Source organism: Drosophila nasuta, chromosome 3 (assembly GCF_023558535.2).
Source record: "Drosophila nasuta strain 15112-1781.00 chromosome 3, ASM2355853v1, whole genome shotgun sequence".
Taxonomy (NCBI): domain Eukaryota; kingdom Metazoa; phylum Arthropoda; class Insecta; order Diptera; family Drosophilidae; genus Drosophila; species Drosophila nasuta.
In genome coordinates this window covers 29829317-29843239 of record NC_083457.1, presented here as the reverse complement: position 1 = coordinate 29843239, position 13923 = coordinate 29829317, and the positions used below count along the sequence as shown (strand labels likewise).

Genomic DNA, 13923 nt, shown 5'->3' with positions numbered 1-13923 from the left:
GTTTTTTGTTTTTCTATTTTATTTGTTGGCATTCTCGTTTCGGCTTGTTATTGTTTCCATCCCAAAAAAAAAGTCTCAATCCTACTCGTTTTCAGATATTTCTCGCTGTATTTATTATATTTATCTTGCAGTCTACAGCAAATTAGTCAATACCAACAGGTTTATTTTATAGTTTGTTGTTATTGCAATGTTGCGTAGGAGTCATTTTACAACGCCGCAACGTGATTTTTTTCCTTTTATTGAATGCCGTGCGCTGGCATTGATATTTTTATCAATGAATGCAATGTAGTAAAATAGTAAAATATTTCGTTAACTATTTAAAAATGTACAATCACAAAAAAAACTAACTAAACATAGAAGTAAGAATATAATAATAATACAGGATACAGTGTCAACAATTAAATATTAATTTCCATTAATTATAAAATCGCACGCGATCGCGATGATTTCGTATGCTATCCACCAAATAACAGGTAGCTACAGAGCCAACAAACTGCAAAGAACAATTGATAATTAAAACTCAAATTAGTTAATTCGTTTTTAAGTATTTTTGCTTACCTCAATGATTATTAACAGCCAGCTGAGTGTATGGAAATTGGCTGTCTTTATGCTCACATAATGCTTGAACTTGTTTTCACAGCCATCCATAAAGAGATTTTGCGGATTTGTGCAATCCTGTTGCAAGCAACAACTCGGAGGATATTCTCTGTCCAGCATGATGTAATCCTCGGCGCTATTTCGACCGCAGCAATGAAGCTATACAAATACAATTGTTGATTGATTGCTAATAGAAATGAAACCCTTTCAATGAACTCACCCACTCCTCGTAGATGTTCAGTGTGCTGTTGCTTCGCATCGAGTGTGTATCCCAAAGCTCGTCGAAGCCCTGACGCAGGCTCTCTGGCAATGCATCTCTGCTGGCTGAAAAGCTGATGCTGAACATGATGAATTGTATGACCAAAAGAAGCAACAAAAGAACTGCATACTGCAGTTAAATTAGGATTAGTTTTGTGTGCGAAATTCGAATTTGCATTTGAACTCACACTTATGAGCATTTTCTTGCACTCCTTGGCCAAAGCAACAGTGCCAAAAATGCTGGACAAAATGATGACGGAGCCAAGAAGAATACAGAGTATGGCTGCCATTCTCTCGCCCTCATCGATTGGATTTGGCTGCTCCACAATGGTGTCCAGCAGCCAGGTGCCATACCAGATGAGCAGACAGCCATTAAGCTATAAGATTTGGAAATGGATTTCAAATTTTGTTTTGAAATTCTTACGTCAATGTCACACACACATACACACACAGACATAAAACAACAAGCGACGTAATCGTGTATTTTTGGGAGAATCGTCAAAACTTACAGCGTAGATCAAATTGATGACACATAGAACGTATCTCAGCAGTCGCGTTGTGCAGTACATTTTTCGCTTAGATTACACTATACAACATGATACACAAAACACCAAAATAAAAAAGAGACCCTCACGCACACTGATGACACTTTTAATTAGTTTGCGTTAATCGTTTCGCACCAAAACAATGTTTGCTTTTCAATACGTTTTTTCGGTTATGGCACACCTTGAGGCATCGGCAATGGTCGCACGGCAAATACTCGGCACCGACTCATCATAATCTGATTTTGTTTGGCCGCATCTTGTTGCGACGCTTCGCCGTCAGTTGTACGATTAACCCACAGTTCTTGTTGTCGCCAATGCAATAGCCAAAAAAAAATATACAAATGCCTCAGAGAGTAGTCCGTTGTCTAGTCATATACATAAAGTCAATATCAAAGAAAAACTCAGCACACAAAGAATCAAAAATTAGCGTATGGCGCCCACGCGGAAAAGCAGAGCACACATGTGGAGACAGATACAGATACAGATACAGATAGAAAGATTCATCTATAATGTGTGTATTTTAGATACTCGTATGCATGCCAAAGAACGGAAACTGCGGGCTGCCAAAGATGAAAGAACGAGAGAGGCAAACTCAGACACAATTTGGTCAACACCGAAACAGAAACAATGATGTCAACAAACAAATTTGATCTTAGAACCACAAATTCTGTGGCTATTTAGCATTGAAATTGCCCTTCAATGCAGCCAACGGGTGGCCAACGTCTCTTCCCATAAATATTAAACTAAGCTGACATCTTGGTATGTTTTCCCCGTCGAAGTCAATTCTAATAAGCACTTAAATCAGTATGATTTATTAGGAATTTATTGTAATTAATAAGTACAATTCTACATAGTTGTGCTTTATTGCTCGAAATGTTACAAATTGCATTGACCATACAAAAAATAAAACATTCACACACACACAGTTACTTATGGTAGGCACTGTGTGAACACTTTGTGACAAATCTTATCAAAAATAAATACATGCATATAAATACGTAAGAAATAAGACATCGAAATCGGCTTGAACACTGCTATTGTTTTTGTTTTTGTTTTTGGTTTTGGCACCTTTCGTTGAGCTCTCTTCGCTGACTGCAGAATCGGAATCGAAATTAGTTTTATTTTTAGTGATTTTTATCAGTTTATCAGTTGTGCTGTTTGATTTTGTCGATGGATGAACATGAGGTAGACTAGCAATTGCCGCAAAAACATATTTGTTGTGCTTCGTAGTAGTATTAGATTATTTGTAAGTATTTGCACAGTATTGAGAATTCTTTGGCCTTTCTTTAGAGTATGCGCGCCTTATGAAGAGTGCTCCAAATTATTGCTGAACTTATTTTGGAAAGTACTTCGAGCGTCTCCAGCGATTCACAATGCTATTGGCCAGCACATAGGCGAGCAGTGCACAAATTATCTGAGAAATAATAAAAAATATATTAATTTATACATTAAAAAATAATAAAGTTAATTAATTAATTACCTCAACGCCCACAACCGCCAGCGCGAATATATTGGAATCTACCCATCTGTCTGCAATGAAGTCCAAGAATTTTTGCCGACAACCTTCAAGATTCATTTTACCCGAATCGGGATTGTAGCAGCTCTTCGGCTGCAACAGATAATCCTGGTAGCCAGCATTGCCACAACACTCGAGCTAAATAATGAAGAAAAAACAAACAATAATTATGTGAAATATCACTCGATATCAATCGATACTCTTACCCAAGTCTCTATGCTCGAAATTTGGCTGGAATTAGCTGGCTTGACTGGCAAAGGCTGATCATGCCAGATTTCATCGAACCTTCTATCCACTGAGATAAGCAGCGATTCACGGAATATCAAAAGGAAGCCCACCGTCAGCACTTGCAGCACGATCAGCACAATCAAAATTACCGTAAACTATGGAGAAAATAAACAAAAATCAATAATAGTTGATTGACAGCAATCTCATTACTTTATGCTTACCGATTTGACCATGCGACTGCTCTCGCGCGATGCGCCCAAAACACCAAAGATCGCAGTTAGCAGCAGGACGATGCCAATGGCAATGGTGATGAAACCGGCAGATTGAAAAACTTCAAATTGGATTATGATGTGCAGACCAACCAAAACGACAGCGATGCCAAGTAGCTGAAAAAGGGTGTAAGAAGAAATTAAAATTCAATTACGTATTATGACCTTCAAATGTGTCGCGAATTTCAATTGGCGGCTTTATTGACAGACAGACAGTGCGTATGCGTAATATGCAAATACGATTTACAAGTTGTTGCCAAAATTGTGTGCTAGGCAAATATTTTGTAGTTGATTCAGCTGCCATGCCACCACATTCAACAAGTTGGCCTTCGCACAATTTGTTCTCTTAGCTGACATCACTCATACGCAATGTTGTCGCGCGTTTTTCGCACAGCCTTTCCCTTTCACTACTTTTCGCTTTGCCTGCACAATTAGCTCAAATTAGTTGCATGCGCCGTTAGCCAAATGCAATTGCAATTATAATTTAAACAATGAATCATTTGGGTTGCTCACAGAGCGAGCAAAATGTTCGCAAATGTAAACAACTGCGAATTTGGCAAGTATATACAATAGTTTTTCCGAGCAATCGTGCAATCAGCATATACATGCAAAATAGTTGAATAAATGCGCAACAATTATATTAACACTGATTTTTTTTCACCTGCAAACATTGTTTGCTTGCCAACCTGTTGGCAGCTCAATTGTGAACAACAATTGTAAATTATAAATTGTTTGAAACCAGTCGCGACGTGTTGTCACTTTGAGCCATGGCAAACTTCCGCACAAATCGATGTCACGTTAAGTAGCCGCCTCATCGGCTTTCAGATTTTCCTAAGCAAGAGGTAATTATGACTGATTTGTGCGATTTATCATGCTCATGTTTATTTTTCTCGATTTGTCTTTCCATTCTTTTTTTTGTTTTTGTATTTTTGGGTTTGTCTAGCCCAAACGCATTTGGCATTTACTGTAATTCATGACCATAACTGGTTTCGATGTCGACAAAGTTTATCTTTACTTAGCTCCGCCTTTTAAGGCTCTCAAGTGTAATTGAATTAAGGTCGACGATTAATAAATTAGCTGATGTCTCCCTCGCTCTTTCTCTCTCGCTCTCTTAAATTACAATTATGCAAATGATCGAGTGGCTAGTACAGACAAATTTAATAGCCAGCCGTTAACGTTGTACATACAAATTAAAAACACTTTTAGATATGGTAATGTAAGTAAAAGTATTTGCATTTGTTGGCTATAAAACATTAATAGAGTTATTTTATGTGGTTAAGCGCCCTATTTGTATGCTAGTTTATGTTGACAAATCATTAGCAGCCTAGACAAAGCCATAAATTAGAGTCTGATAAAGTGTTTACAACGCGCTCTGCAGATAACAAACAACTCAACACTTGTCTGTCTTAGAACTGTGGCATCTGGCATTACTTTGAATAAACTACACTATTTAATTGTAATTTATTACACATGGCACCCAATTTTTACATTACTTTTGGAGACGAGTCATGATAGCAAAGTATGTTGAGCCAACAACTTCAGAGTTCAAGTAGCCGACAAACCGAGCATAACCCATCGAATCAAAGTGACAATGACAATGAATCTAAGTACACGCCATGCTTCATGGGGCACAGAGCACTCGTAGTTAGTCAGCACTTAACTTACTTAACAATTCATTCGCAAAATCATAAACAAACATTAGATAACTCACATAATGTCACATGTGATACTTTTAGCAATTATCACTTGGCTGCTTCACGATAACGAGTTAAAAGTGCCAAATGTGCCGCGGCAACAGCGAAAAGATACAAGTAATATAAACCAGATAGTATATAGTATTATGCATATATGATTCGCTCTAATTTGTCCAGTAGACAAGCAATTAAATGCAATTAAAGGCAAGGCCAGAGGCAAGTAGCAAATACATATTTGCACATACTTTGCACTCGATGATAAGAGACAAATAGACAACTGATTAGGCTTGGGCGAGTTTCTGATCCCCGATTGACGCTTCAAAGAGAGGAATGCGAACAGCATGTGGTAAATGGAAACTAGAATAACTACACGGCTGTCACTGAATGCGGAGCGGAGCGGAGCTGAGCTAAACGTTTGCCGAGATTTATGTGGGTTTACAAAACTCCGACAGCGACAACTTGACAACATAAATGCCCATGTACATGTTGTTGTTGGTGCTTGGGAAAACTACAAAAACAATAAACTTAAAAAAAGGTTGTGCCCTACCTCAAATGCATGGTAGGCCCATAGGCACAACTGGCATTTAATTAAAAACACGCGGCCGCACCAAATGAAGTAATTTTTAAGCACAGAGTGAACTGCTTGCTCATCAGTAAATCAAAGTTTACTCGCATGGAACCAATGCGGAAAATTGCGCATACGCCACGTTGTGTGCGCGTTTCTTTTCGACATTTCCTTTTCGCATTCTCAGTGTTCCACATTTCCACATTTTTTGCTTTTTTGTGTGCTTTAAGGTTATTGCCGAAAAATATTTATATTTTCAATTTTGTAATGTCTGCGCGTCTGAAAATGACATCAACAAATTTTAGTTGAGAAAATGAAAATGGGAATAAGAACAAAAACAACAAAACGAAAACAAAATACACAAAAATTGTTGGCGCAAAAAGTAAAATAAACTAAAAATTCTATGTGTGTATTTGGCTAGAAGCTATGACCGCCTTTTGCTCAGGGCCAAGTTTTGTGGCGTGGGTGACCAAGTTTTATAATGTTATTTTTGCCGCTGCACGCATAAGCAAATTTTTCTCCTGTTTTTGTTTTTATTTTAAAATAAATTAAAACAAAAAACAATAAATTAAATGAGTTCTTCGGGCATATGGTTTAATATTTGGAAAGATGGCAAACATTATAAAAATAATATAAAAAAAACAAGCCCGAACAACATTTCGAAAGAATCCGTATCGAAATCAATATATACATATATATACTATATTCGTATGAATTCTCAACTTGATCTGTTCGTGCACATAAAAACTGAACTTGAACATTTGTTTTAAATGTTATGCCTAAATTTGATGAGCTGCGCCCAGTTCGAGTCAGCAGTGCGATTAGCCAATTAACATAAGAATAACGTAGAGTATTTTCATTTTTTTTTAAACGATACTGAGCACTAAAACTGAATGAAAACCTTCAAATGTAATTGAAATGCTGCCGAAAGCATTTAGCTATTCAATCAAACTGAAAGACTATCTGGATGTCCATATCCATTGGATACTCCTATCGGATTCAATGCTCAGCCGCATTAATTGCTCAACAATAAATATTTATACGATGTTGATAAGTCAAGGTTTGTTTTATATACTTGTATCACATAAACAATTGCCGATGTTTTCCCCATTTGTTGAACATCAAAGCGCTAACCTGCTGATAAAGAAGAGTGTGAATAATACTTTGAACAACTTAAAAATTGGAAGCACCTAAAAAGATAATGTTCGACCATTTTGATGAGTGTTTCGTTGATTTGTAAACAGCTTCTGTCGTTAGTATCACTCTAGAGTCTAGACCTTCAATTAGTTGGACTTTAGTTGGGGTTAGAAAACTTTTGTAGTTGTGAATGAACTTCGCAACTAATGAAACTAGTCTTTCCATCTGTAATTATATCTTTTAATGCTATTATAATTATAAGTTTTAATAGCATTTACAAGACTTGGCAACACTTGTGGCCAAATGTAAGAGACTTAATTTACATACGCGACTTCCGCCAACAAAGCACAACTAATCCCATTGCCTATTGTTGTCGTTGGCTCCTCTCAGGTTACCGTCAATAAATTTCATAATCATAATCACATTATTCGAAGACTTACCGCATATATTATGTCGCATATCAGTGCAAACACTTTCAGTAGCTTTGTGGAACACGCCATGTTGCTGTTGCTCTGTAAATTTTTGCTTTGCCAAAATGCACTCTTAACTAACAACTATTTTTAGTCACGTATCTTTCCGACGCGATACTGAGAAGAACTGTGCTTAGTTCTTTCTTTTCGATTTTGTATTGTTTTCACTGCCTTGTGCACTTAGTTTTCCCGAAGCTCTTGGCAACGCATTGGCACCGCACGGGCCACAATAGAACACTTGTTTGAAATTCAAAATATTTAGTTTAACGGTCGCTCTGGAAACCAAACCGTCATGTTCGCGCACGAATGTTAACTGATTTGTTGATAGCGAAAACTTTTAGCAAAAACCAACACACAACTTTTTGAAATCGAAACGGCCGGTCGGAACGAGCTGAAATTAAACAGAAACTCGCGCGTGCGGTTGCCGCCGCTATGCATGAGCGTCGCTCAAAGGGGTTCGTAGTGTTTCGATTCCATTGCGTTGCAGCTAGTACGAAGAGTACGTGGAGTACGTATAGATTAAAATGAACAGCCAAAACGACAACAACTATTGTGCCGCGCTATTTTTATAATAGTTTACATACTTTTTAGCGCACTCACATCGATATTTTTGCAAAAGAGAAGAATAGAATATTCTTCTATTTCTCACTCTCATGTTGTAAGCGGATGATTCATGGGAAGAATGTAATTGTATATACAATTAGGTTAACTTGGCAAGAGATTAATATAATATTATTGTTTGAATCCCCACATTTCGAAGCAATGACCTCATAGTTCAGTGAAAGTGAGTTTTTTATCTTAAACTCTTAAATATCTTTAAGCAAAATATCGAATTTAACATTAAAATTTTATAGAAACTTGAATTTTCTTTACTTTTTGAGTGACAAAATAATATAGGCAACTAATATCATTAACACAATTTCCCAACATAATCTAAAATTTAAATTGCGCTTTACATTCAATTGACAACATGTGTATTTTTTATAAATTAAATTCATAATAAGTTAGTTCACAGTACTAAAAACTAAGTTTGTCTGTTTTAAAAATGCTCACAATGCAACAATACCCTTACAACATCGAAAAGCAAACATATCAGAGTCATATATTGTAATGCAAGTCGAAAAATGAGAGAGATTGTAACAGTTGATTATACTCTAAAGCATATTAACACAGAGGTATATTTTTTTAATTAAACTCGTAAGTTTCTTTAAATTTCGTATAAAAAAATAATAATATAGTAATAATCGTCATTGAGTAAGGTAATTGGAGCCATTTAAATCATAGAAATGCCATTTTAGAGCAAACATCTCCTTAAAAATAAGTGCGTCGACTAACATTCCGAATACTGTTGCACAGACTGCAGGAGACAAAAATCAGTAACACCTATAAAAGAAGACACAAAGGGTTATATGTAATTTTTAAGTTAATTAATATTTTTAAGGAGCTCACCTCAACTGCAACGAGCACCCAGCCAATGATGTTGAAAATGTGCAGAAGATGCACCCAATAGTTTTCAAACTCGATGCGGCAACCTTTATGGATGAGATTATCGGGATTTTCCTGGTCATGGTTCCTGAAACACGATGCTGGCGGTAGACGTTCGTTAACAACATAATCCTGAGGGCTTCCTCGACCACAGCATTGGAACTGCGAATGAATTTATTAATTGCATTATGTTGTAAGTATTATTCCGGCTTCTTGTATTCTTCTCACCCAATTCTCATACAATGACATGGCGCCAGGACTATCGAGCTCCTGTTCCCAGGTGACCTCCAAGGAATGAGCAAACTCCGACGCAGAATCGTTCACCTTTGTAGTAGCCACGTATAAGATTAAAGTCTGAACCAGAATGATGAGGAATAAAAGTACAGCAAACTGCAAATCAAATGTTGAATCATTAATTGAATTCCAAGTCGATTTCAAAGTTGATGTCATCTTGCATCTACTTACGGTCACGGTGCAGCAAACATGCTCGCGCCAAGCAGCCAGATAGCCCCAGAGAACGAGGATTAAAGCAGCTCCTCCAACGAATGCATAACATGCCGCAATAAACTTACTTTTGTCGGTGAGATCGTAGGATATCACCACGTACGCGCTAAAGCCAATCAAAACCAGTGCCAGGAGCTGCAAATAAACAATAATTATCACACTCCGCAACACTAGAGAATCACTTTATCCTATTCCTACAGAACTTTCGCCTACTCTTTAATGTTTTTGACCTTACTCCAACAACCCGAGCAAGTACGCATTGGCGACCTAGAGACTAGTCTGGCTGGCGACGAGAAAGACGTCAGCAGCGAAAAATAGGCGAGAAAAGCAACAGTTGAAGAAGAACTTGATAGACAAAAGCGGCTTTATTTACTGTCTCAATTTTTTGTTCAATGAGTATGAATATAATACAATGGGACTCAAAATCATACGCACTGTTAATTAACATTGACATTCATGGGGATGCGAGATTTAAATCTCTGGATTTCTTCTCTGTAGTTTGCTATAAACATATAAACATTATATATTTCCCATGTGTTTATTTTAATGTTTTTTTAGAATACATATACATAAATCTTCTTGGTCATATTTTTCTCTTTGATTCAGTGTCTATTCTTTTTTTATTGTCTCTGTTGGGTGCGTCGTTTGATTATTGTTTGTCAACCGAACGACAGCCTAATCATAAGTAAATAAGAAACGACTTGGAAAAGTAGTCATTACTTAGTTCAAGCACGTCAATCGCAAGTATGTGACCCATCTGTTTTTTGCAATCTTTCTATAAATATTCTCCTAATAAGTCTTTAATTGAAATGGACATAGACATCGCATATTTTGAGTCACGTAGAGCAAAACAATTTAATTGAACTCAATTCCCAATATTGAATACCCCACAAATGTATATAGAAGTTTTCATCTGGAAATTTTAATTTAATAACAGACACATGATAAGTGCAAGATCTATTCATCATTAATAATCACGTAAAAGCGGTGAAAGGCCTTACACCGCATGCAAGCCATATTGAGGCTTTACTAACATGTGGCTATTCTCACCATTGGCTTATAATAAAATTTTGTTAAATAAACTAACAATCGAGGAACGAAAAATAATCATATGAATTTCTAGTGCTCTCTCTTTAATTGTGCCAACCGCAGAGTTCATCGCTCATGGCAACACATTGCTAGTTCCAGAATAATACATGTAGATAAACATATAAGAGTAACCAATTTCTAAGTGTTATCAGCAAAGTACTTTCGTACATTTTAAATCCTGATATGAACTTCTAATTGCCTTGCTAATATCTTGAAATTATGAATGGTAGTAACTCTCTTTCATAAATAAACAAGCAACAATTCTAAGAGAAAATTGACCTTAAGTGCTTAGTGTTCAGTGTGCACCTTCAATTCCTCAACAATACCGCCTGACTAATTGAGGTTATTAACACAACTGTCATTGTAAACAAACGGAAGAAATGATGGGCGTCTGTAGATTAAAATTATTTGACTCACCGTACACAGTATATGCAGTGCATAGGCAAGCACTTTTAGTGATGATGTTGATGCCATGCTGAGCTTTATTATTCCAGCAAGATGATAAAATTCTTTAAATTCGGCTATTCGATAGCAACTTCTCTTAGCTTTGGAAGCAATCAAAGAGACTGGTTTTTTGTATTATTTTTCCCGCCGTTTCTTCTGCGTTTTTATGTTTTGAAACTCTCTCACTTCACCTTTAGCATGAGCAATACTCTCAGCAATTTTGATGATGACATGAGATCATGAGACAACCTTATAATACAAGTTTGACCATAACAACTTTTTATTTCGAATATTCACAATATCGCGATCTATGACGACATCTTATTTATAATTAATGACGAACTTTGCCTAGCGCCCCCTCATATATATATATATATATATAAATATATAATATATATGAATATGTAATATATGAGAATATTTAAGAAGATCGTCAATAGTTTCTATGATGAACTAGATACATATATATGTATTTATGTAAATAAATTTCACGCGACGATTGTTTTATATTTGAAAGTGTCCCCGACAGCTCTCTCTCGCTACCAATAGCTTACTGAGCGAACCCACTTATCTGTTGCGTGCATACCCAGCCAGCCAGTCAGCCGGCATGCGAGCTTTTATAGCTTTTATAGCTTTTCGTTGGCCTGTCAGCTGTGACGTCAGCTTTGCACATACCTCGTACGCAAGCACAGCATGCGAGAGAGCTTACAAACTGAAGCACTTGTTGAGTTCGCCAAGTTAACAGTTGTAACCTTTGCTTTGTGCTCAATGCTCCTCACGAGCAAGCTTAGAATAAAGTCGGATTCAAAGTGCTGATATTTTTATATTAAGCAAATTTTACAATGGTGACAATTACAAATTTAATAATTGTTTAAAATCGTGTTTAAAATATTTGTATGTACATATATGGCAAATAGTAACAAATGTATATCTCTATTGTATTAGAAATATGAATCTTATTATTCATAAGGTTAATATCATGTATATTGTAGTATAAGAGAATCAAAGCTTAAATTAAAAATAAAAATAGAAAGGTTGAAAGAATACCAAACTTGGATCTTGTGTATAATAGTTTATTCTGAAACATAAACCAAAAACGTAATAAATATTTTTTATCATTTTGATTTAAATTAAATTTAAAAATTTCATTCAAAACTAAGTTATATTAAAAATATAAACTTCTGATATGCTTTTTAAGTGACTCAAAAAATTCAACAGCTATAATTAATTCTCATTCAAAGGCGTAATAATATAAGGTGATTCCTAGTACGATATGGAAATAATATAGAATTTTGTGTGGGGAGTATAAATAAATTACAGAATAAAAACTTTTAATATTTTTTGATTAAAACTTAGGCATCCTCCGATTGTATTGATTCTGGATTTGTAGTGACATCTGGTGCTGGAGTCCGCCTCACTCTAAAGAGATGATTGGTCACGATTATAAACGAAATTATAAGTGCAGCTGAAAGTTATTTAAGATTTAATACTTATCATATGAATAAAAGATACAACGAAAACTTACCTATGCCAAGACCATTGAAGATAATATTATAAAATGTATAAAATGAATTGTAACAAATAAAAGTGAGGCAACTGCAACAAGTGATTATTGCTTGAAACAGAAGCCACCATTCCAAATTGATAACATTCTATATAAAGAAAAGGCCATGAGAAATCGCACAAAGCTTTCCCAGCTTTGCTACTTACACGAAAATCAGACAATACAAAAATTGGAGCTGCAACCAGGGATGGAACATATAATGTATATAAGGCATACGCTTCAAAGCAGTCCTTATCAATCGCCTCACCTATGATATATAAATTAAAGGTATTTTAAAATGATATGAGAGTCCCGTACATTTACTATCCAACAAAGGCAATAAAAAGTTTCTCAATTGAATATAACATATGGGTAATTCCATGACGGAATTTGTCCCGTGCGAGACTTTTTTACAGTCACTGCAGTGAAAATAACATAAACTGAAACAATTTTAAAAATAAGTGAATTTTATTCTTAAAGCTTTAGATAAGCACTATCTTTAAAGCTAAGATTGATTTTAGGAACTTGTTCTGTTTTACAAATAAATATATATAAATTTAATTTTTGCAATTATCAGAACAAAAAAACAAAACAGAAAGAAAATTCAAAAACCATTCTTAGCTCTAATTAAAGCACTTATCTAGAGCTATAAAAATACCCTTTTCTTATTTTTAAAATTGTTTCAGTGTATGTCATTTTCAATGTAAAGAGTCTCGCACGGGACAAATTCCGTCATGGAATTACCCATATAATGTGTAAAATACACAATTTTTATAATTTGTTCTTTAAAATGGTGACTCATAAAGTGATTATTTCGCTATGCTCAATAGATTTCAAAAAACTTATATATAAAGAAATTTTAAAATATACCTTCAGGCAACTCGTCCACATCGCAGTCGTCGTAACACCGAAGCACAAATGTAAGAATTACAAAAAGTAGCAAAAAGTTATAAACTATGGAGAAATAAAACGCAACTACGCCCGCAGTTTTCCAAAACGAACACATTTTTATTTAGTTGCGTATATGTCTATAATCCCAAACGTTTACACAACAAATGCCAAAAAAAAAAAAAAGTTATTTTCCACATCAGCTGAATAAACTAAAGATAATTTAGTTAATACGAAAACATTCAGTTTATAAATTAAGTAATCAGCTATGTCTATTTATTTTATGCATCATTTTAGTAGTCTCTACTGGGTGAAGGCATGAAAAAGCAAACAGTTGACGTTGGCTGCATGACAAACAAGGATTAAAGTCAGTGGAGCAGTTCAGTTGGCCCCAGACTGGGTCAAGTTCAAGAAAATTGCTGCGAAATATCAACAGCTCTGGTGTTTGTGGTACATACCCCAAGTGAAACCACAACGGACTTATCACATGTCAATCGCATGGTAAACAAAATATTTACTCTATACATACAATACATAGTACATAGTATGAATCGTCTGTGGCACGTTGCCATGCCATCGGCTCGAGGCACAACAAAGGCTGCACTGCGCGTACAATTTGCATGCCAATTAAACTGCAGCAACTTTCAACGGCAGTGATGGCAACTTGAATCACAACCTATTATTATAGCAA

At 35.6% G+C, this 13923-nt stretch overlaps 3 protein-coding genes across 3 annotated transcripts; all 3 read right to left on the bottom strand.

The window, feature by feature from the left end:
* Positions 1-85: 85 nt before the first annotated feature.
* LOC132790423 (protein late bloomer) lies at positions 86-1707 on the bottom strand. The gene is made up of 5 exons (XM_060798937.1): positions 1365-1707; positions 1044-1232; positions 818-985; positions 559-756; positions 86-493 (listed from the first exon to the last, which is right to left on the bottom strand). The coding sequence occupies exons 1-5, from the start codon at positions 1422-1424 to the stop codon at positions 416-418; spliced, it is 693 nt and encodes a 230-aa protein (XP_060654920.1). The 5' UTR covers positions 1425-1707; the 3' UTR covers positions 86-415.
* A 532-nt stretch (positions 1708-2239) lies between these two features.
* On the bottom strand, positions 2240-7781 carry LOC132790426 (tetraspanin-9). The gene is made up of 5 exons (XM_060798939.1): positions 7250-7781; positions 3366-3530; positions 3123-3299; positions 2881-3054; positions 2240-2814 (listed from the first exon to the last, which is right to left on the bottom strand). The coding sequence occupies exons 1-5, from the start codon at positions 7307-7309 to the stop codon at positions 2734-2736; spliced, it is 657 nt and encodes a 218-aa protein (XP_060654922.1). The 5' UTR covers positions 7310-7781; the 3' UTR covers positions 2240-2733.
* Positions 7782-8205: 424 nt separating this feature from the next.
* On the bottom strand, positions 8206-11337 carry LOC132790424 (protein late bloomer). The gene is made up of 5 exons (XM_060798938.1): positions 10775-11337; positions 9230-9403; positions 8993-9154; positions 8729-8926; positions 8206-8662 (listed from the first exon to the last, which is right to left on the bottom strand). Exons 1-5 carry the CDS (start codon positions 10829-10831, stop codon positions 8591-8593), a joined length of 663 nt encoding a protein of 220 aa, XP_060654921.1. The 5' UTR covers positions 10832-11337; the 3' UTR covers positions 8206-8590.
* Between the last annotated feature and the right edge of the window lie 2586 nt (positions 11338-13923).